Source organism: Enhydra lutris, unplaced genomic scaffold, assembly GCF_002288905.1.
Source record: "Enhydra lutris kenyoni isolate GAN:26980312 unplaced genomic scaffold, ASM228890v2 scaffoldscaffold14, whole genome shotgun sequence".
In the NCBI taxonomy this organism is placed as follows: domain Eukaryota; kingdom Metazoa; phylum Chordata; class Mammalia; order Carnivora; family Mustelidae; genus Enhydra; species Enhydra lutris.
In genome coordinates this window covers 4,910,051-4,934,765 of record NW_019154098.1, presented here as the reverse complement: position 1 = coordinate 4,934,765, position 24,715 = coordinate 4,910,051, and the positions used below count along the sequence as shown (strand labels likewise).

At 49.4% G+C, this 24,715-nt stretch overlaps 1 protein-coding gene across 1 annotated transcript in view; it reads right to left on the bottom strand.

The window, feature by feature from the left end:
• The window catches only part of LOC111146687 (family with sequence similarity 135 member B), a 172,383-nt gene that overhangs the window by 126,169 nt on the left and 21,499 nt on the right, over positions 1–24,715 (bottom strand). Inside the window, exon 2 of the mRNA XM_022502346.1 lies at positions 6,880–6,959. Within this exon, the coding sequence (XP_022358054.1) occupies positions 6,880–6,959 (80 nt within the window). The remainder of the gene's footprint in view (positions 1–6,879; positions 6,960–24,715) is intronic.

Genomic DNA, 24,715 nt, shown 5'->3' with positions numbered 1-24,715 from the left:
AGCTCGTGCCCCACCATCCCTGCCAGATGCATCAGGGGTGCTTCCTGTACCCTCGCCTGTGTCTGTGGGTGCCCGTCCCTACACCAGGCTCGCCAGGTGTAGGCTGGCCCCACCCAGGTGCAGGCCGGTGGCGCTGCTGCCTGGAGGAGGGGTCTTACTCCGTGTGGGGGAAACAGCATGGCAGGTGTGCCGATGCCAGGTGGGCTGAGGCCCTGAGGACCTGCTGGGGAGCTCTCCTTGCTCTCTGAACACAAAACGATTTGCCCTGACGACCCCAGGCCAGAAGTCAAGATCCCTGGAGTCTGGGTGTGTCTGACGGAGTCAGACCTGGGAAGAGACCACTAAGCCCACCCCCACCCTCCGGAGAGGCTGCCTAAGCCCTGAGCAGCCAGGCCTCTCTCCCCCAGGGCCCTCATCACTGTCTTCGTCATTGTCACTCAGTTCCCGCACCACCACGTCTCAGCTCGGAGAGACCGGGGTCTACCAGCAAGCTCTGCGTCCACGGCCTCCCGCACAGCCAGCTTTCGGAAATTGAGGTCTGACGCTGAGTGTCCCCAAGGAATGCACACCGGCTCTGGTGGGTTAGGAGATTATTCCTACCAAACGTGGTGGGCATCGAAGCAGGGAGGCCGCGAGCAGGTGTGCGCGCGCATGGGGGCTCCCTGTGCATCCATGCCCAGCACCCGGGCCCCAAAATAGCCGTACGGGGTTGTTTCTATCTCCAATACCCCATTTATAGAGGGGGCTACACACAGAGGCTCCTGGGCCAGGGTCACAAGGAACTCAGGTGAACTCAGGTTCTGCTAACTCCACACTCGACTTCCTATAGTACAACTAATGCTATAGAACTTTTAGTGGTTTCTGGAAACAGTTGATAAAGCAGCAGACCCAGAGACCAAGGCCCGCGTACTGGTGACCTAGTATGGATGTGCTCCACTAAGAGCAGCATGGGGAACACAGGGCGGGGATCGAAAGGAGGCAGACATGGGTGCATTTCAGCAAAGGTCCCCCAAGAAGGGGGCCAGCCTAATCCTGCAGGGGACTCTGGGACATGAGTTACATCTCAGCTTGTCCCATCCTGGGACAAGGCTTCTCTGTCCCTGTACTAAGAATCACAGGTGCGGACAGCAGTGGGGACAACTGCAAGGGACAGTGGGATTCAAAGTCTCGGGCAAGTTCCAATCTTAAACAAAGTGCTTGCAGCAGCCTGTGGTGGTCCTCCTTCCTGCAGCCTGTGGTGGTCCTGCAAAGCCAAGTGACAAGCACCACGGACGGAGAGGACACCGCAAGGGTGCGGGGGAAGCACGGCAACGGGGAAGGTGTGTGTGTGTACGCAGTTGTGAGAAGGACACTCAGATGGGGAGCTGGTCATTTCAATGCGGCGGGACAACGCCTTCCCAGGAGCTGCATCGGCTCTTTCTGCCAACCTCCTGGACCCGAGCGGGAGGGAAGGAGGGACAGGCATTCAGAGTGGAAGGAACAGTGAGAGCAGAGGCAGAGACAGAGCCGCCTGTAGAGGGCTTCCAGAGGACGGCCTTGTAGGGCAAGCAGGCTTAAAGATGACATCTCAAGGACAAAGGGGAGCGACACCAGGCTTGGCCCAGTAACAGCGGGGTCATAGGGCCAGTTGCCAGAGCAGACTCCTGTCTTGCCCAGGGTCAAAACAGAGGGACCTGGGCTTTAGCGGTTCTGAGCCGACTGCTGCTCTCAGAGGCTGAGCAGGTGGGAGCATAGTCCCGGCTTCACCAGAGACATCCTTCTGGTGGCCCTGAGCAGCCCTCTTCTCCGGACCCAGGGAGCTACTCAGAGCCTGGGAGCATGACTGTTGGACCTGCTTAGTATTCCCCATGAAAACAGGCATATTTGATAGTTAGGTGCACTTTAATGGACCCTGAAAAGAAATTAGATTAATTCATTTAAGGAATAAATGCCCACCCACCCCCTCCATGATGAAACTCTTAAATGCTTCTGCTTAATGGAAATCACCTCTCAAAACAGCACTAAAACTAATCATGGTAATTTTTATACACTTCCACGATTTCCATGCTATCTTCTCTCGGGCTTCAATGAGCCGTGATGAGCGGGTGCCCTTTTTGTGCCCAGCTCAACAGCCTGAAGTTGTCCTTCCTGACTTCAGTGGTCATCCCCTCCCCACCCCAGGGGAACATTTTCTAACACCTCCAGGGAGTAAGAGACAGCAAAAGCTATGACATAGCACCATCGTAGTGGAAGGAAATCATCATAATTAAGCAAGTATAATACTTATTCACAGGCACGGACATGTCAATTACTCACAGCCTTGACCTCAGGAGACAAGAGACGACCATCTGGGAGACCCATGAAAGGTAAGCAAGGCTCCGAGGCAAGTGAATCACGTTTTAAAATTTCTCACTTCTGGTTTCTTTTCCTGTCACACCTGAAGCCTCACATTTTAAGTGACCAAAATTCATCCCCGTGTCTCTTAGGTCCCAGGTACGTTTGTTTGTTGGAGGCACCTGAATGGTTTGGGGACAGCCCAGAGATGTCCTGGCCTCGGCGGGCTGACGGGATGGCCTGTAATTTACACTTTGCTATTTCCGGTAGTGATCAAGATGCTGCGGACTTCAGATTCTCACCAGACGCCAGGCCAAACACCCCCCACTGCTGCCGTGTCCATAGAGCAGAAGCCCCCTATCTGCCCTGCCCCCAGTTCCAGGAGCAGATGGGACAGCGGTCACTCTGGCTGTGAAGTCAGCTGACTGCATGCATGTCTGTTCTGGAATGCTGGGATCTTTCTGGAATGCCTGGGGGACGATTCCTTCTGAGTTCAGAGCCATCACGGTCTATTCTATGAGATACACAGCTCACTAGACAAGAAGAAACTTTCCCCAGTCATCTTTTCAAAAACATACTGAAAAAATAAAACACAATGGTGGGCAGGGAATGCTGCATTTCACATGGGGCATTATTAGTTTTCTCTTATTTACAGAATCCAACCACAAACGTCGAGCCCGGAAAATTCAACGAACATGTGTTTCACATCAAGAAGGAGTATCTAATAAATCATCTGCTTCACTAAAACTGTAGCTACCAGGGGACCGCTACGTTGAAGAAGACAGCAAAAATGTCTAATTCTGCCTCTTCATTTATGAGACAACATCTCACGTTTGAACAAAGTAGGGTTTGTGTCTCTGGAACATTCTCATTTCATTGAGCCAACCCACAGCAAGGAAGCCTGCATGCTTGGTTGGCACGACTTGACAGCCTGGCCCCTGGCCCCACCGTTTCTCTTCCCCCCTTGGCTGCCCCTCATCTCCCCGACCCTGTGCTCACCCCTGTGCCACGCAGGCCCCAGTCATTTTGCTACATCTGCCCATATCATCCTTCCCTACCTTCTGTGGGCTGAGCCAACCTCTGCTCCCAATTCCAGATCATACTAGGGACCCCATCTCAATGTCCACCTCTGCTGGACTCGTGGGACACTTCTCCACCTCCCTCGGAGGATTGTGAGCTCCTCTAAAGCAGCAAGGCAGCCTCCCATCCCCAGCGCTGTGTCCCAGGGACCCGCACGGGGCAGAGTGCTGCTAAGTGAACCACCACTGTGTGTACAATGGAGACACTGACTCCAGCCAACAGGTACCGTGAGCTTACTCAGTGCCAGGCACCGTTCCAGGCATTTCCTTGCATAATTCATTTGATCCTTAGCACAAACCTGGAGGTAGGTACCTCTCACCAGCCCCACTATATGGGTGAGGAGACCCAAATCAATCCATCAATCCATCAAATCGAAAAAACATTTCTAAATCCGCACAGTGGGCAAGTGTTGGAAGCAGGGTTGGGGCCAGGAAAGCCCAGAGCCCGGTTCTCACCACTACTGAATTCTGCATCTCTAGACACAGCAACCTTTTTCTTTTTCTGTTTTAGAGATAAATGGGACAAAACAGCCAAGTGAAACCATTTGTGCCTTCAAGACCACTCCATTGTGTCCCTGCAAGACACAAGAGTGTCAAAGACAACATTAAGTCCCACACACTTTGACTCCTTTGGGTTGTTTCTCAGTATATCATACCTCATCGTCTAAACATCTATTTTCCTTTCTTTTTGCTTCCTTAGAACTATGTGCAGGTGAAGGAAATCATGTCTGGTTAATTGTATGAATGCAGACATGACCTGAAACACTGCCTTCATCGTCGTACCTGCAGAGGGCATCCCACCGGGAGTGGAGTACATTTCCATCCCCTTGAAGTTGGATGGCCTTGCACCTGGCCTTGACCATTGCCATGTGAGGATGTGGGGAAGGGACCCTGTGCCAGTTCCCAGCCAGCCTGTCAGAGACCGAGGCTCTCCTTTCTCCCCCAACCCCACCGCCCCTCTCTTTCGGTGAACTGAGCCATGGTGTAAGAGGTTGGCCAACTGGAGAAAGAAACCCAGTGGCTCCCTTGAGAGTCCGGCCACCCCAACCCAGGATCAGACACGTCTGATGTCATGATCTCAGACAATCCATCCTGTCTGCAGAAATCTCGCAGAAAGCAGGACATGAATGACCTGGCTGAGCCCAGCCAGCTCAAAACATCGAGAATAAGTCGTGGTTTTAAACCACTGAGTTTCGGCGTGCGTGGCAGTGCGGTGACATCTATCTGAAAATAATGCACCCAGAAATTCTCCTCGAGTAAGAAATCACAAATCACAGCTCTCTTGCTCACTCATGGGGTAACCCTTATGGTGGTTGTTGCTGGCCTCAATGTTGGCCTTCCACTTTGAATAGTATGTTCCTCTATATTCCGCGGGCATAGCAAGTGTACCCCAATTACCCCAATTACCCCTGTGTCAACCCAGACCAAAGAAGAAAAAAAGGGGTTTTTTTTGTTTGTTTGTTTTTTCCTCCCCCACACTGCATTTCATTTGTCTTTGTTTCTGAGTGGAAAAGTGCTCCTCTCCCCAAGCCCTTCCTGGGCTCTGCCAGCAGCTGGATGTCAGGCAGCTCTGTGGTCGTCATGGTGGTGGGTGGGGACTGCCAGCTCCAAGAGAAGGCTCCACGGATGAGGGAACGGAGCTCGGGCTCTAGAGTCATGGGGAGGGAATGGAGTCCTTGTCAGGAAGCTGGGGATGGCTGTGAGCAGGTAGGCTGGGGCATTGATCCTGCCCGGATTCCAGGTCCCAGCTTCATCCCTGAGAACGGACCCAGCTCTGCAGCCCTGACTGTGTGGCCACTCACAGGTCAGACTGACGGACACTGACACTGGGCCGGTTACTCTCCTGGAAATTGACATGTATAATCTCCGTGAATGTAAAATGTCCTTCTCCATTATAATCTCCAAGACAAGAACGCTGCGGAGGATGGGTTTTGTATCCTCATTTTTCGAGTGAGGAAATCAAATTTCCAGCTGCCAGTGCCTTGGGTCACACAGGAAATTAGGCAATGGCAGGATTCCTACCCCCTCTGCCAATCAAACCAACCTCCTTCTGGCAGGAAGTGGGTGGAGATGGGGCATTACCCAGGCAGGGGTGAGCAGGGAACCGCAGGTTTCCTGAGTGCACACAGGACACGGGGGACCAGGTGCCCACCAGTCTTGGTGACCCAACTTCTTCCCTGGAGAGAGGAGCAGAGTGGAAGACAAGGACACCCTGGGAATGGAGTGAATTTCCTAGGACTCAACACTGAACTCTGCCCAGAGTCTGAGGAGGAGCAGGTGGTCTCCACGTCTTCTATATCTAGACCATAGGCTCTGATCAACCTGCTGCCCACAAACCACCATCAGTCCTTGATGTCCTCCTGTGTGGTCTGGGTAGGCTGCTCGTTCCCACACCATCCACAGCCCTGCAGGTGGAACTAAGCAGACCCCTGTATCTCCATCCCCAGCCTGGGGGGATTTCAGAGCCTGTAATTCCATTCACCGTAATATCAGTGCCCATAACAAAGTGATCCAATTGCCAGGGAAATTCCAAAGGAAATTCTTTGAAGGGTAACTATGACCAGAGCTTTCGACTCTACTGGTTTTCTTATCTATACTAATCTTCACTACATCTATTTGTATCTTTAAAGTTAAGCAGATTTTCCATAGTTCTTTTTATCTCCTTACTTTCTCTTCCATCCATATAGGTTTTTTGTTTTGTTTTTAAAGATTTTATTTATTTGAGAGAGAGGGAGAGAGAGAGAGAGAAGCAGACTGCCCACTGGTCAGGAAGCCCACCACAGGGCCCAATCTCAGGACCCCGAGATCACGACCGGAGCCAAAGGCAGACACCTAACTGACTGAGCCCCCCAGGAGCCCCTTCCATCACTTCTCCTTGTGAGGATGTGACTTATCTACACATTCACCAAATACACTAATGTAAGTATTTCCTCTTGGTGCCTATCCTTACCTCTTAGGTAACAAACTCTTTATTTTGGACTCAACACTCCATTACACCAAGCACCTGCTGGGAGTCCTGGATGCCTACTAATAACCCAGCCTCCTTCAAGTCAGAACCTGGGCTGTCCTTGACCATCCTTCTCCCCAAGCTGGGAGTGTTGATTTTGACTCCTCCTTGTGCCTGGGAAGCACTACCCCACCTGCCAACTTGCTCAGTCCCCTGTAACTAGCTGCTTATCGGGATTGACAACAGGATGCCATTTGTCATCATCCTCCTCCCCGACTGGACTCTAGCCAACCCTTCACAGCCAGGTTTATCCCTGGGAGAGTGTGTTTTCCTTCAGCCAGGTTCCCCTTGCAACAACATACACACATGGCTACACCACGAGTGGGCCTCCCTTTCCAAAACGCACTCATCCAACATTCAACACAATTTATTGAACGTCGCTCTGTACGCTGCGCTCTGCTCTGCTCTGCACTGGCATGGAGTCATAACTGATGGCCCACCAGTGGAAAACAAGGGCCCCGCTGCCGTCTTCCTGCTCACCTGTCTGCCCGACGATGGAGGCGCTCAGTCTGTGGGGGATCCTTGAGGACACCTTCAAGGTCACTCGGATCTGGTAATACCTAAGGAAAGAACAGAGTACAGGCAGATGAAGACTGGACTCCTTACTGTTGGCTTCTTCTAAAAGTACCTAGACTTACTCCTAAAGGCCAAAGGGAAACATGGAAGCATCTAGGCAGTGTGCACGATGGTTTGGCATCAAGGAAGGACAGTGGGAGAGGGATAGGATGGAACCAGGATGGAGATAGGAAGTTGAGTTGAAGTGAGATCATAGGAGACACATGCCAGGTTGGTGGTATCGGGAAGAGGGAGAGGGATAGATGGGTTGGCCATATGGCACAGGTACATTAAGGGGCATGGTTTTTGTTTAGTCAGGAAAGCCCATTTTATGGGAAAATAGAAACTTTAATGCACAGTGCAAAATCCGTACATAAACTGAGTTGCTGTCAGGTTGTAACACAAACTCTTCCTTTGGAAACACAGCAGCTGGGCTGCCATTCCTGGGGGTCTTACCAACCACTTTTCCAGAATATTGCTGGGCCCTTATTTGTAAGACACCACTCCCATTTCCAAATTCCATCATTTCAGGACATCATGCAGGTTCCCAGACTATCAGTAACCCTTCTAGCTGCCCCCTTCTGCCACAGGTGCAGAAGCACCTTCCCCAGGTCCCTGCCTGTGCAGGTAATGGCTCTTCTGCTCACAAGCACTCAGGAATACTCCTAGCACCATACTGTTCTCCCCTCCCACCAATGTCAAGCCCACTGTGAGAGGGGATGTGAATTAAAACAATGTGAAATAGAAGTAAAATGAACCATGAACTCATGGGTCTCTCCTGGTTCATCGAGCTTATGGCTGGGGGAGACGTTATATGGTGAATATACTCATAGAAGGTTCTGTTGACAGGCTTGTGTTTATCGTGTGTTTGGTGTGTGTGTGTGTGTGTGTGTGTGTGTGTGTGTGTGTGTGATAAGCAGAGGAGATGCCGAGCAAGGCACCAGTGCTGGATTCACAGCTGGAGTTCGGGTGACATCATTTGGGAGCTGTGTGCTTTTGAATACACCATACAACTTCTCTGAGCATGTTTCTGTATCTGTAAAATTAGGACTATGAAAGAAAGAAAGAAAGAAAGAAAGAAAGAAAGAAAGAAAGAAAGAAAGCAAGCAAGCAAGCTATGACATCTGCTTCCAGGAAAGATGGAGTAGACACACTTTTCCCCATCCCCTTCCCACTACATACAACTGAAACTTCTAGATGGCGTATATAAAATGAACAAAAGATTTTTACAGATGAAGAAGAACGCCAACAGTCTAAGATCCCAAGGTCCAGAGGGTGAGTTCTCTGCATTTCTGCCTCGTAAATCCCAGAGAGAAACTAACCACCCAGGAATTCTAATGGCTGCAGACAAAAACAAACAAACAAACAAAAAAACTCTAACAAAAATGCCCGTTTTTTTCTAGACAAAGTGCCAGAAAAGGGGCAACCTTGCAAGACAGAAAACTTTTAGACAATAGTGGTTGTACTTTAGCCATAGTACACAGAAAAATTGTGGCCTCATCTCCATCCATACCAGCAAAAGCCACATAAGAGCTTTGATGCCCACCACTGCCAACCTTGAACGAGGCAGCTTCCTCACCTGGCAAAGGTAAGATCTTTGAGGAGGGAGCCGGATTCTCACTACTAACAGATGGTGATGAGAACCCCACCTTTTCTAAGTACAGACTACGTGGGGGGCCTGAGTTTCTACCCCCACCCCGCAGTAATGAGGGCACACGTTTGCTCAAATGATTTCTGACAAAGGTTCAAGAGCCATTCTATGGAGGAAAGGTACCCTTCCCAATCAACGGTCCTGAAGCAATTAGTTATCTACCTATAGGCAAAAACCAAACCAAACCAGAACCAAACAAAAAGCTCACCTTCTACAAAAATTAATTCAAAGTAGATCAGAAACGTGCATGCAAAATGTAAAACAATTAAACCTTCAAGAAGAAAAATAAAAGAAAGTTTTAAGATCTAGGGATAAGTGATGAGTTCTTAACCCACACCGAAAGCGTGATCCACACACAAAAAATTGAAAAACTGGACTTCACCAAAACCTAAACACTTGTGTTCTGCTGTGTGTACCATTGAGAGGAGTGTCAGACGAGCCACATGGTGAGAGAAAATATGGGCCAGTCACAAGCAGGTGACCCTCGTTACTTACAGATTCTATATGTGTGGACTGACCTACTTGGTAACACGTATCTACAACCCCACACCTGGGACTCGGGGGTTCTGCAGCCACTCAGACGTGCCTCCAGATGTGCAAGTGCTGACACCCCCGTGCAACTGTTTCACCTGAGCTCAAGCAGGACCACACTACCTCTCTTTTCAGTTCTCATGCTGGAAACACATGTCCTCTGCAGTCTGTTTAGTGCCACTTCTTTTTCTTTGCATTTCTGTTGCGTTTTGTGGGTGACTCTGCTACTTAAAATGCCCCCAGTGTAGAGCTGAAGTGCTGTCCCATGTCCCTAAGTGGAGGACACCGGCAAAGACAATGTATTAGATGAGCTGCGCTCAGACCGTGCTCCTGGCCATGAGTTCAATGCTAGTAGATCAAAGATAGATAGATAGATGATAGACAATAGAGTGATAAAGAGATAGATGATAGATGGATGATAGACAGATGATAGATAGATGATGGATAGATGATAGAGAGATAGATAGATGATAGATGATGGAGAGATAGATAGACAGATACTGCTGCCTTATACAGAAACACACTTAAATCAAGGTTACGTATTGATCAGCTGATAAACACACTGTGACCAAGGGCTTGCAGCCCCTCACTCTCTTTCCTCGGGGAGCAATGGCTCATTACATGGAGGCACTTGACGACCATCGAGAAATCCATGGGGGAAGCACACTCACAAACCAGCTCACAAATCTGTGTGAGGGAGACTGAGGCAGGATGGAAGCTTCGCGCCCGTCCACAGGAGACGCTGCTCCTTGGCTGTCGCTAATCACCCCTGTGCAGAAAGGTTGACTGTGTGTTGCTAGACCTTTGGGGTTTTCAAGGGAAGACGGAAATTTGGATTTTTAATAAAACATCTTTGAAATGTGCTGTTGCTTCATAAATTAATGACAGTGACAAGAGGCATAACTGCTCCGTTGTCGGCAGAACGGAACACATTGGCCCGCGGACTCCCCACGCGCCAATCACCAGCAAAGGCTGATGGACACAAACACAGGAGGTCGCTTCTGGTGCTTCGTTAACGAAAAGACCCATGCAGTTCAACAGTCTCATCCCACCGCCACCACCGCTGGTTTTAATATTCTAACGGCTTCTTCTCTGAACACAAAATGGGTCACTCCTTCCCGGAGGCGATCTGTCACTTTTCTACCAGGCGGTGCTTGGAGCAGCTGGAGTTACGCTCAGGGCTTACTCAGCACCACTTGCCAGGGCCCAGACCCAGAACATCACGGAGGCAATCCTGTTGCAGCCTCTGTAAATCCTCTGTGGGAGAAAGCGTCATCTCAGGGGCTACCCAGAAAAGACGCTGGAAATATGGAACTACTTATCCAACAGCAAAGGGCAGTCAACATTCTAATCCAGAGATAAGTGTGCAACACCTCACGGGAATCACGTTTTATCGCATACTTTTATAACCAATTCCAAAACACTACCCGAGTTCCTATTCCTTAAAAGCCCTTGATGTTCCCGAATCTCACTTCAAGGAATCAGTCATCATTTTGAACTTCAGATGCGTTAGAGGCACAGGTTAAAAGAAATGTGTCAATTAGACCAGCCCGACTGGGCTCTGCCCTGATTAAACAGAATGCTTAAACCCCTTTAGTAATTCTCTTGTATCTGACATGAATGTCTGCCGGGTCATGAATCCATAAACCACGTGTCCTACCTGGCATACATGATATCGTTTGATCCCAGCAGGAAACCTCTGATACCCTTACTATGATTTCCATCTTAAAGCTGAACCGCCCCCCCCCACCCCGGAGATGAAGGGATTTGTCCACGTTCAACACATTCAGTAAGTAGTGTTAGCACATCTCCAGGCATGGCCCTATTACTTCCTGCATGGATTTCCTTTAACCACCTTAAATCCACCTTCTTCCAGCTGGGGTCATTCACAAAGATGCTACGAAGAAGGGAGCAGCTGGCTCAAGTCCTTGGGAGGTGAGCAAGGGGTGGGGGAGGGAGCTGCAGTAAGGATGGAAGAAGGAAGTGGAGCCCAGGAAGGGGAAACCTTCGGACAGTGTGCCAGCATGTTCGTCTTGATTTGCAAGTGATTCTTTTTGGGATATAAATATATATACTCATGTTTAACCTTACGGGCTTCCATCTGTAAGAATGGCATAAACTATGCCCTTTACATAACGTGGTAGGCAGAATAATGCCCCTTCCAAAGACAGTTGTGTCCTCTACTCCAGAACACGTAACAGAGAATTAAGGTTGTAGGTGGAATTAAGGATGCCGACCCCCTGGCCTTGAAATGGGATTATTCTGCATTTCCTAGGGACATCCAATGTAACCACAAGGGTTCTTCCAAATGGAAGAAGGGGGTAGGAGGGAGAGTGATAGGGTAACACGATACGAGAAGGACCCTCCCTGCCACTGCGGCCTTCCAAGATGACAGATGCCATCAGCCCGAAAATGCAGGTGGCCTACGTGCACTGGAAAAGACAAGGAGACAAATCTTCCCTAGAACCTCCGCAAAGGAATACAGTCCTTGTAACAACCACATTTTAGCCTAGGGAGTTCCATTTCAGAGTTCCATTTCAGAGTTTCACTTCTGACCTCCAGAGTTGTTAGATTATAAATCTGTGTTGTTTGGACCACTTAGTTTGTGGCAATTTATTATAGTAAACTAGTTCATACAGGCTTTCAGATTTCTTCCTTGTGACAAAGCTAATGCTGGAGTGACTGTCCCATGTTAACAATAGACAAACTGACTCAGAGAGGTTAGGTAATTTTCCTATAGTCACATGGCTAGTTATTGGAAACTTTAGGGATTAAAATGCAGGGCAGTTTGAGTAAACCAAGCTCTTATCTGGGGAGGGAAATGCAGGTGTTTTAAACTTCATTAGGCTCCCCTCAGCTCCCATCACTATTATCACCAGGAGTCCAATCACATTCTCCCTGTGATCACTAATGCATTTCCCTTTGTTTTCTCAAAAGCACCTTTAGAACAGGAATGCTATCTCTTGCTTCTTTTATACTCTTTAGAGATCTTAGCACTGTGTAAGGAGAGAAAAGCATCTAATAAACATTTGTTCTTGGTTGACTATAGAAATATCCACTGCCACCAGCTGCTGGAGGAGGAAAACCAGGTCCTATTCATCTCTGTATTTCCAGCAATTAACATGGTGCTCGCGCACAGTTGGCATTCAATCAGTGTCAGAGGAATGAAAGAAAGAGAGATAAAGAAAGAAAGACTGATTGATTCCAATAACAGAGACTCCTTCAAAAACCGTTGGGTTATATAATCCATTCCCAACATCTACAATTCTGTGAGTGACTAAGAATCCACATGCAATTTTTATGAAACTAACAAAACTAGAAATGATATTCTATAATGGGAATACAGAGATCTATAACATTTTGTTACAATCACTTTCATATTAGGCATGATATGCAACAACTGCTCTGACCCAGAGACAGGTGACACAACCTTAAAGTACAAATCGCTGTGTTTGGGTCAAAACTGAGACTCTGGAGTCCGAACACTTAGGTCCCACAGCCAAATAGATGAACTTCAAATAATAACATTCCTCCTCTGAACCTCCTTCCTCACAGGTGATGATATCTGCACTAGCCTCACAGAACTGTCACACACTGCAAACGGGACGTGCAGGTACAGCCCTTAGTACGACGCTCAACCTTTAGTATTTCAGTAAAGAGAAAATATTGTTACTATTAACTAAGACGTGTGGAACAGACACCATGCCCCAGCTGTGATCCCAATCTATCTACCCTCATAGGTGAGGTGAAGCTGGGGGAAAGGTGATTGCTTGGGTGGGACAAGGTTCAGAGATGCCTGTGGCACGGAGTACTTGGTAATACAAAATGGCGGACACAGGAAGTAATGCTTTGCTCTGACATGGCTGTGCCCACATGGCTAAGAAAAAACCCTCTTTCTTTGAGGCTTCTGAGGCAATAAAGCACGTGGTTATGAGTGTGAACTCTGGAACTCCACCCTGACGGGCTGTGTGACCTAACTTGACAATAGAAGACCCACTGGTCCCAAGGTAAATCTCTCTGCCCTAATGGGGAAGACAGGGTAGTCATGTCAGTAAGAGAGACCTTGGTTTCTAAAATATCAGCTAAAAAAAGACCCAGGAAATGACCAATATATTTTTACTGTACACTCATAAGCTGACTCATCTCTTCTGACCGTGTCCACCCACCGTAACAGGTCTACAAACCACTCTGTTGGATCTGATTGGTCTCAACAGCAACTAATGAGACATTTTTCAAGAAAAGTCCACTCTAATATTTCAGCAAAACTTGTCTGGATGCGTCAGTATGATCAAAACATAAGGATTATAATAGTTCAGTCAGATGCCACTGATGTTTACTGGGATGACTTTTCTCACTCCCTCATTCCCATCTCCTCACTCATCTGGAGGGCCAGAGAAAGAAACATGCCTAGCTAAAGACACTCACCCCTCCTGACTCCCTTGCAGCTAGGAGATATCATGTGATCGTCTCTTGGTTAATGAGAGAAAACCATTCACTGTCTGATGGAGCAAAGAGGAACACTCTTAAAGCAGTCTTGGATTTCATGACCAATGGTCTGTCTGTCCTTTCTCTGACTTTGTCTCCTGACTTGATACAGAAAGAAAATACCAGTGGGCATTAAAACAGCCATGTTTTGGCCATGAAGATAAAAGCCATGTGAAAACAATGGCAGAGCAGAAAGACAGAAGTCTGAGTCCTTCGTGTCCTTGGTGACGTGATGGTACAGTCTACTTCTAGATTCCTTGTGACATCTTGTAATTTTTAAGCCAGGATTAGTCATCTGTCTGATCATTTGAAGCCAAACACAATCCTGATGGCTAGAATCTGATTCCAGACCTTATTGGGGCCACATTTTCTATGGGGGAAAACTCAGAAGAAGCGACATTGGCAACTTGATTTCTCTTACTGTCTTTCCTCTTGACGTAGAAAGCTGAGTATTTCCTTGCAATAGAGCCCTTAAAATCTAAGAATCCAGGTTCGACTTTTGGGTAGAAACAACGCAGATATTTTTGTCTACTGGCGTTGAAAGCTGCTTCATAGGGGAAAAGGGTCCTCTCTGTAAAGTTCAACTGAAATCACTGTGATGCAGTCACCGACAGGGTTTGGTTCTAAAGCCCAGATAACAATAAAATGCCTTTCGCTTAACTCTCTGGGTGTGTTATGAATCTATGGAGATGTCCTGAAAACTTCAGGGACATGGGTGGTCAAAGGTTGAAACTCAACCCCTGCATCCTTTCCAACTGTGACTGAGGCACCCCTCTGCCATTACGTCAATCCTTCGTGTCTGACATTCTTTGGCGTGCACATCAACAGACACCACATTGACTTTTCATGAGAGCTCTTTGAATTATATATTACATTCCCACTTACAGGTACAGAAATAAGACTTTCTAAAATCCCCTCAGTCTTGGGTAGTTGCCTCATACAGATATACAGATCAGGACTCAACTAGAGATCCCAGGGGATTCCTCTGCACAGACCCACAGAGAGCTTGCTTGCTCACTCTTGCTTTCTCTCTCTTTCTTAATAACAGAACTGAGTTGCAGGAACTTAATAAATATTTGTGCAATCAAATCATTTTTAAATCAAATGTCTATAAAAGTCCATACACAGTTACTGCATTCCTCATGGTGTTTCCCCCACCAAGCCGTGGTGCGGCAACAGTGTATAACTCCATGGTTTTTTACCTCAAGTTGGTATCTTGAAACCGGCCAGGGTGGGAGAATTTACACCATGGAAATCAACAAATGTCATGATGTACTTTTTTTGAGCCACTTTTTAAACAGTATGCCCCTGCACCCCTCGTGACCACCACTCTAACCTTTTAGCCCAAAGGAAATATGGAGCCCACACAGATTAAATAAGGGGGCAATTTGAAACAGTTCTAAGAAAGCCACTGTTAGGTAGGCTTCCAACTGCTGAGCAGTCGTGGAAAATCTATTTCATTGCTCTGAGATGCCTCATGGAGAAAAGCTGTACTCAGTAAGATCGTGGGATAATTCTCCTGTGAGCAGGAGGGAAGATGACCTTTGCAAGAGGCATGGCATGTGAGTATAGATTTCAAAGTCTGAACAAAGTAGCTCTTTGTTCTCCCATATTCTCCTCTTCCTGTTCAGGTTAAAAACAGGGAATCCCATAGTAACAATAATGGCAATGATGATGCTTTTTGTCCAACTGAGGACAATTTAAATTCTCTGCCTTTTCATGTGTTCACTTGCAAATGGGGTTGGTCAGTTACCTTCTAGAGTTGATAGAGACAGAAATCAGAGTCAGTGTGCAGAGCGACACTGGGATGCAGTAAATGGTGGTATTATTTTTACATAGCAGCCTGATTTGTTGGTGAACTACCACCGGTATTTGCCAGAGCACGCAGCTCAAGGAGCTTGAATCAGCAACACCAGTAACCTAGTCCGAGATGCCATGTATAAAAAACGAGGTTGCAGGGTTCCCGAAACAGGGCAAAGTGCCACCCCATCCCTGTATCTCCCTCTGCCATTGTGATTCACACTCCCTGGTGAACCTGTTATTCCTAGCTAATGAGTCAACCCAGATGGGGTTTCTAATTTACAGGAGTGGCCATGTGTCAGTGTGGCTCTCCAAAAAGTTGCTGGTGTCAGTCTCCAGGTCAGCAGAAAAGAGCCATTTTCAGGTAAAATGAAGACTCCTTCTTGACGTCCCGTACGGGATGGGATTCCATCATGAGCTACCTGAGGCATAGCGCCTCCTCAACAGAGCCCGGTTCTTTTCTCTTGTGATGGGAAGTAACACTGGATTTTCTTTGCGTTTGTGTTGCTTGATTAAATGAGGTTAGGTAGAAGCAGGCTTTTAAGCGTCTTGCACAGCTTGAAATGACACCGGTAATTTAAAACCTCAGACCAGAAAATCTGCCGTGCAAAATCATACTGTGACAGGGGTCTCTGCAGAGAGAATTTTTCTAATTGGCAAGCCCAGATCCCACAGCCAGTTCCAAGCAGTCAGAGGGAGAGGACAAGTCTTTTGTATAGAGGGATCAAAGCATGGCATGAACACGCACCGGGAAGCCCAAGGCCCCGGCTCTCGCCTCCGACAGACTGGGTGTTAGATACTGGATTCTCAACTGACTAGTGGTGTGTGACCTTCGGCAATCCATCATACCTCCCCAAGCACTGGTTTTCTCACCTTAACAATCAAGGGTTGTGAGGGACCAATGGGACACTGCAGGTTGAGTGCCTGGCACAGTACATGAGACCCTGTAAGCACCAATTCCTTCTAAAATGCCGCTGGAACTATTCTCATCATTGGGACCAGATGTTGCTAATGGGAAGTAGAGCTAGAACGGGGTAAAGGACCCCCATGGCCACCCAGCTAGTTCACAGGGTCCACAAAAGAACACAAGACTGCTAAGTTCGGCCCATCACCTAATCCAGGATACCCATACACTTGGACATAACCGAATTCTAGGGTATATATTGACCCTAAGTGATAAGAAAAGATACTCTACAAGTAGGTAGATAAAATTTCCTTACTGTTGTTTGTGGAGACCCCATAAATATTTATAATAACAACCATAATATCAGAGCAAGAGTGAGGGAACCCAGCCGTCCTTGCAAACCAACCCCGAGGTGGGCACAGCACCAGGTGTTGTCCGTGTGATGCCAGATTCTACCGTGACAGTATTCAGAAAGGAGGGTCATTATCGCCTCTACTCTTCCTGTATGGAAGCTGGAACTCCAAAGAAGCAGACCTCACTCACAGACTTAGAGAGCATAAACACAAGTGTTATGAAAGCTCACGCCTAGGAAACCTCAAAGATACAAAGTATTCTTCAAACTGGGTCCACTTTTACATGCTGGCCACCAACTACTATGGCTGGGGTACAGGGATAGCCACACCAGCATGAAGAGTTCAAGCATTAAAAAGTCATACCTGGGCGTACGTGGGTGGCTCAGTCAGTTAAGTACCCAACTTCAGCTCTGGTCATGATCTCAGGGTCCTGGGATCGAGCCTGGGACGCTCTCCCATGGATCCAGATCCCCCCGAGAACCACAGGGCCCTTCCTTAGTGTTAGGTGGCAGGCTTTGACCCAGAGCATGATGGAGATGCTGGCAGACAGGGATGCTCTGTAATGCAATTCTGTCCGTGTTACACATTGCTATGCCTGAGTTGACCTGACTTATCCAGAGGCTGACCCATTTTACAGATGTAAGTTAGTATCCAGGAAGCTCACATGCTCTCTGGGCTTACCCTTGAGGAAGGGGTAGTTCTAGGCCATAATGACATTTGAGGCGAAGGAAAGCTTGGAAAAATGCAGAGGGGTGGTGCCCACAGATGTGTGTAGGGGTAGTGGGGAGCTGAGTTTGGCTGGAGTACAGGACAGGGAATCTAATATCTGCTACAGTATAAACAGATGGCCCACATTACCATCCACGGAGGATTAAATGTAGTGGTTAAAGGCACCAACTGTGAAATCAAACAGAACTTTTATGTTAAGACACTCTTCCCCTTCCAGCTGTGTGACCTTAGGAAAGTTACTTAACCTCTCTGAGCTACCATTTTCTCCTTTGTAAACAAACAGATAAACGATTAGACCCAATGCACAGGACTGAGTGAGGGCAACATAAATACAGTTCAGCACAGCACAGAGCTTGTGCTGTCTCCAATAATCATTAACTGATTAATATCCATATTACCATTGTTATTCCAATAAAGAAAGGCTTCATGGAAGACAGCATGCTACCCTGGGGAAGTAAGGTCTTCAGAGTGAAACCTGGGTTTGATCCTGTCTCTGCCACCTTCCAGGTGTGCAACATGAGGAAAATCATTCCAGCTTTCCGAGCCTCAGTTTCTTTACTTGTCAAAGAGGGATAACAATGCCATCAAGTAGGTCTGCTGTGAGGAGTCCATGAGGCAGCATTTGCAAGGTGTCCACACACACAGGAAGTGCAAGATGCTCTGAGCCTCCCTCTGGATGAGGCCACCTTCTGTCTAGCTCGCCTCCTCTCTCAGACAATCGAGAGTGCGTCATGTTTCTCATCTGGGCCATGAGGCCAAGTGAAGCAGGCCGCTGAAGCTTGCATGAGAACAGCTAGTTAGAGGGCTGACAGACATACAGACACACCTGCCAACTTTCCTCTGCGAGGAAGAATCCCTGACTGATTTCCAGCCCCTTCCATCAGAACGTGTCTCTTCTGAGAAACTGTCCCGACCCCGGTTCGTCTTCCTCCCTCAGCCCCGTCTCTTCATTGCCGTTAGATATGGAAACTTCTAGGACTTGAAGGGAGCCTGGAGATTTCAAGGGATTTCCTCATCTGCATAAAAAGTCCCCATTTCCTCCTCAATCAAATCTTTATTTCTGCTAAACTGTTCAGACAGAACAACAAAGAGGTCCCTCGGCTCCATCTAACGAAGACACGTGATCCGTAATTTCCACGGACGGCGTTGACACCAAGAGGCCCCTGAGGGAGGCATCCGGCTGCTGCACGCTGCTGGCCAGCAGATGCATGGGGTGGGGGGGCCCCGGGCTTGGCTGGACTTGGGGGAGCACCAGGCCCACCTCCCAGTGGGGCTGCAAGGCTCTGGGGACGTGGTAGAACAGGACTCAGCCCCTCCGGCCGCAGGGCTGCGCTCTGGCCCCAGCTGTGGATGGCAGTGTTGACGGCAGCATCATCATGCCTGAAAAAGCCCAGGTCAGCGCTAAGCAGGCCCGGGTCAGGAAGCTGGATACATGGCACCATCTAAACGTTCAGTGACTTGCCCGGAAGGAAGAAAGGGAAAAATCCCCAACGCCAAAAAGAAGAATTAGGGACAGCTTCACTAAGCCATGTGGGATGGAACCCAGGAAAGCTGGCGTGAATCTGGGGCACAGCCTGCCCTCAGATGGGCCTTCTCCCCCGGACCGGTCAGTCTCTTCAAGCTCACTATCTGTCTGTCTGTCTGTCTTCCTCTATGTCTCTGCTTCTTGCTCTGACACACATGCATGAGCACACACACACTTCTCTGTTGCATCCAGGCATCCGCTGCTCATTTTTCTCTCAGTGGCCTCTTGTTAGGGTTCTCCCTTCCCTGTAATCAGGGATTAGCAGTTCAAAGCTCCAGCTGCTGGTGTATGTGGTACAGGGCAGTGTCCCTCTGGCGGACGGCAGTCCACCACTCGTCCTGCAAGACCAAAACATGGGCAGGCAGAGGCCCCTCCCAGCCTCAGGCCCACAGCAGGTGCACAGAGAGCACTCACTGCCCACCACAATCTCCTCAACGCGTCCTGCTCAAGGGCACTGTCCTTTCCAAATATGACTAGAACAATCACTAACTTCTGAGCACTGAGTCGTGCCACATGCCACTGCTCAGTCCAGGAGGACACCTCTTCTGCTGGCTTCAGTGAAACCCCGAAGTACGGCCATCTTATTTATCTATTTATTTCCTTTTATGAATGAAAGAAACAGGTTCACAGAGGTTAACTGGCTTTCCCAAGGCTCTGCTGCTAATAATTAGCAGAGTGGGTGTTCGGAGCAATTCTGTCTGTCCTCAAAGTCCTCAAAGCCCGTGCTCTACCCTTGCCTCCCCACCCCACATGTTCTTAGCAGGACTTCTATTCTGGGAGTTTCAGGAAATCAATCATCTCCACGGTGAGCTGTCAGCCTCTCTCAATAAATCTGTCATTTTCATTCCTGTGTCCTTAGCGTGTCATGCATAGTCAGCGCAAGAAATGTTTTCTGACTTAACACAGGGACCCAAAAGCATAAAGTGCTGAGTAATGAAGATTTCAATCATAAGTGCATTACTTGAAGAAAGAAATGCGCTGCCTCCTCTGGCATGCATTTTGCCATCTGGCTCAGGCATACAAGGCACTGACTGAGGGTCTTTGGGGCATTTTTATCAATAATGCACAAACCCCAAATTGTTATGATTCACTTGTGAAGAAATAAAAGACATCCACTGTCTTTAGGATGACAGAGAATAGTGTCATTTCTTTTTTAAAAGCAGGTCTAAAAGCAGGCATTGTTCCAGAATACATATGAGAAAAGAGAATCAGAGACACTGACTGACTTCCCCAAGGTCACACAGCAAAGATACAGGGGAGCTGGGATTTTGAACCAAGACTTATCACTCCTTGAACTCCATAAAGCTCTTCTAAAGATAAGAATACACAGTCAATCCTGAGTAACCTCTGTTATGACAAATTGGTGGCCATCTGAAAAAAGTCTTTACTCTCTAGTGACCCATCATCTTCTGGTTGGTTGTGTTTCCACCTCTCTCACGACAGGCTGCGCTGAAGCTGTGATAGAAGAAAACTAGCAGAATTTGGGCAGGGCCCCATGGAACTCCCAAGATAGTCACAGTCCCTGGTATGTTGCCATGGGATTCCTCTAGAAGAGGAAAAGTCAAAAGTCCTAGAAGCATGCCCTCACCCACCTCACCTGTAGCCTCTGGCAAGTTACCCAATGTCCCCAGGCTTCTCTGTCTAGATGTTCAAAATAAGGAGATTGGGCCACCAAGTTCTGAAGCCCAGACTTAATTCCTGTTCCAAGCTGACCAAGGAGACTTCTGCAGTGCTTGAAACCAATCTTCAAAGGCCCAAGGAGCCTGACAGCCATGTTTCCATGCTTATTTGCAAGAGAAAGTGAAAAGGACTGGTGCAAATAAGAGACTGTCCACTGGTCTTCTGATTAATGATGTTCTCAGTGGGGAGGTGGCCAAGCTTGGATTTGAACTTGGACGGCCTGGCTCATAGTCTGAGACTCGGGCACCACATCCCCTGGAATCCAGGTGACCCCCCTCCACTAGCCTGAGATTGACCCCTCTGGTCCATAAGGAAAGGATACTTCTGTGAGCCAATGCCTGTGGCCCAGAGCTTTCCAGTGATGCTGCCACTCTCAGGGGCTCATATGGGCACTTCTCTCTGGTCAGAACAAAAAAAGACTGCACCTGCTACCACCCATTCCTTTAACCTGGCTCCTTGCAAGACATCAAGGATATGTAAACTGCATTTTCAAAGGAAGTAGGAGCTCAGCAAGAGACACACTTATGACCAAAAAGAGTGATTTTCCTCTCACCCCCGGTAAGATGATCACCAAAAGTGTGCGGGCAGCAGAGCCTGGCCAGTTAGATGACTTGTTTCAGGAGCTGCAGTCACACCCATGGGGGGCTTCCGGGGGGCAGCGAGTGTGGCGGGGGCGGGGTGCAGCCTCTGCTCCTGCTCTAACGTGCATGGTTTTGCACACGCCTCCTCCTGTTCTTGCACACCGCCACACCTTTGCACACACGTCACCGCCCCTCCTCCGGCTGCCAGCCTCAAACATCCGGGGAATTGCCCTCACATGTCAGGACTCAGCTCAAAGACTCCCTTCCCGCCACCTGCGGAGTGGGTCCCACCTGTCCCCATCCTCTGCTCTCTACGTGTCTTTGCGGTGAGGACTCTGCCTCCCCACGGCCCGCCTGCCTCCTGGGCAGTCTGTCCCCATTAGAATCCTATCTTCCTGCTCCTTCCTGCTTCCCCCAGCCATCCTGATCCCTTGCCAGGGATTAGAGAAGGATTAACGCACGCATTTTATCTATTCAACCCAAACCCCTGGCTGTGAGCTCCTCCCCAGAAGAACCCGAGCCTTAGCCTTGTTGATTTCTAAGGACTGTTTCCTCAAGCTGTTTATGGGGGGATGAGTGAATGGTTTAATCCTAAATCACTCTGTGGGCTGAAGCTGGCCACTGATTACCGATCCTGACCTCCACTCACTCTGACAATACTTCTGTGTTTTCGCATCACCCAGCAAAAGGCTATAGATCTCCTTAGAAAATATTCAGTCCCTCAAAGTTCAGTAAACAAGGAGAAGAAAATCGGGGTTCGATGTACACAACAGAATCTCACTTCTGTTGAAACTGCTGACAGTGTGCGCATGGATCTATATTCGAGCAGAGAGCTCTGTAAGTTTTCTGAAAGTCCAGTAAACTTTTGAGGAATAGGCATTGTGTTTCTCTGCATTTTCTAATTTACATACATGAATATGCATAAATGCATAAATGAATATGCATTTTTGTACAGCAAGATACGAGTAACGTAGGCCTTGGGAGGCTCCCCACAAAGCACTAGCCAGGACTTAAAAGTCCCGGGTGGTCTTCTGAGCCCCAGTTTACAAACTGGTCCAAACTGGTCCTTGCGGTGAAACCCCCCATCCCAGAGTCATGGTTAGGAATCCATGAAGTAAGAAGGGCCCCCCCATGCCAGCTGCCCAGCACAGAGCCCCAGCGCCGGGTGACGAAGGCCCAGGGGCCCCCGGAGCTCAGCGGAGGCTGAGTTACACTGGAACGACGTGCGGTATAGTAAACAATGTCTCGCCCACTGTCCGCCTTCCACGTCCTCCTGTTTGTGCAATGTGCTGTGTGTATTTTTAAGACCCCAACAATCATACGAATGTTCGTGGCTATGTGGCTATAGTTCAAATTTGATGAGACAAGTGCATCGTGTTTACTCAATGAGCTAAACACACGTTGTTCGTGTAAACAATGCAAACCGCTAGTCACCCCATCGTGTAAACAATGCGAACCGCTAGTCACCCCATCGTGTAAACAATGCGAACCGCTAGTCAACCCATCTCTGCTCACCGCTTTGCTGCCCTGAAGCCAGGCGGCCGGGGACAGGCTGGGGTCATGGTGACACCTAACATGACCGTGCCTCCAGGGCATCAGGAAGCAGGGGAAGGGGTGGGGGGTCCAGGCAAGTGCAGTGCGCTTTGACCACACGGGGCCCGGGCAGCACGGAAGGCGCGACGGGAGGGCTGCACCGGCCGAGGGCTGCAGCATCATGGTAAGAACTCGGAACGTCGGGAGGGAGGCCTGCCTGGCTCCTCCTACAGGACAGCCTCGCCCACTCACCCCTCCTGCCCACACCCCTCAGGTAGCCCTCTGGCGCCCCTGGCAGGGCTGGCCTCCAAGCAGTGGGGCCCCTGGTTTCTAGCCCAGCAGCACCTGAGGTGGGTGGGTGCAGGGGAGGGGCGGGTGGAGGCTGAGCCATGTTCCCATCGCCATCCTGCCCGGCCCGCAGCCGGCACGGCCCCTCGATTTGATCTCCTCCCAGTTCACCTGCGACCTCTGGGAGCCGGGCCCAGCTCCTCACTCGGGGCCGGGCAGGACGCACTGAGAACGCCTCTGCTCCCGCCTGCAGCCCTCGTGTGCGACCTTGACCAGGTGGCCACGGAGAGCAGGCCACGGGGCTCTGGGACAGCCAGGGCAGTCGGCGCTCACACGCCGCGTGTCTCTGCCCCCCCGGGGGAAGGCAGCAGCACCCGGTCCTCCCTCCACACACCCATGCCAGAGAGCCTCTTCTGAAATAATAATGCCACGAGAACAGAGGGAAAGACGACAGACCAGGGACGGGCACCGGGCCCTTGCCTAGCCTCCAGCTCTGGCTGAGCCTCTTTTTGACGCCTGCATCCTGTGGAGCCCTGTCCATGTGGTCACTACAGTCTCCACGTATCCCCATCACTGCATCCACGCTACGATCCATACCGTCACCCGCAAACAGGATGGGGCATAGCGCCAGCGTGGGGACCATGCTCTAGTCACACTACCAAGGAGCAAACCCAAGGGAGCTGGACTCCAGGATCCCCGCCCCTGCTCACCATCTGTACCTGTGACTGGGCACCCGACTGTGACACTGCTCTGCTTTCCGAGACCCTCCCGACAGCGTGGCGCCCATGTCCCATCGCCCGGTATGCAGGGCTGCTTGTGAGGGGTCCTTCTGCAAACATTCCTTCCCCACCTCCTGCACACCACGCCTCCCGCATCTGGAATGTTCCAGACCCTGGCCCGTGAGGCTGGCTCTGCCCAGAGGTCACTGTGCCATTTTACATCCACTTGCCCCAGCAGGGCTGGTTCAAGCCTCACTTCCTGATGACCGTAAAGGACCACGGCCCTCTTTTAGGATCTCTTGGTCTCTGCATCAACCCTATCCCCCTGGGCTCCACAGTCCCACAAGACTGAGCGCTGGTGTAGGACAGGGACACGGTCTCACGATCTAACTTCTCCCTCTTTGCCCAGCACCAGGGAGAGACCCTGACACAAAGTCCTCTGAAGGTGCTGGGTACCGTGTGTCTGCCCAGGGAAAGTACGAGCAGGGCCTCACACAGACACGGGCACCCTGCATCATGGCGGGGTCAGACTCAGTTGCTGAAAGGTGGAAGCGACCCAAGCCTCCCTCCACCAACGAATGGATGGCTACACCGAGTGTGGTCCCTCCGTACAGTAGGATGTTACTCCGCCTTAGGAAGGCAGTTCCGACATCTGCTCCAACCCCGACGAGTGCTGAAGACACGCTGACTGAAATGAGCCGATCTCACAAGAACCAGCACTGGGTCATGTCCGTCTGCATGAGGGCCCTGAGCCACCAAGTGCACAGACACAGCAGGGGGAGGGTGGTGCCAGCATCTGGCAGAGGGCCAGTCAGCTAGTGCTTAAGGAGTCTGCAGTTTCAGGTGGGGAAGAGGAGAAAGTTCTGGAGCCGGATGATGGTCAGTGAATGTTCTTAAAGCCACAGAACCGCACCCTTGAAAATGGTGAAAAGGGTGCATCTTTTTTTTTTTTTTAATTAAAAAAAAAGATTTCATTTACTTG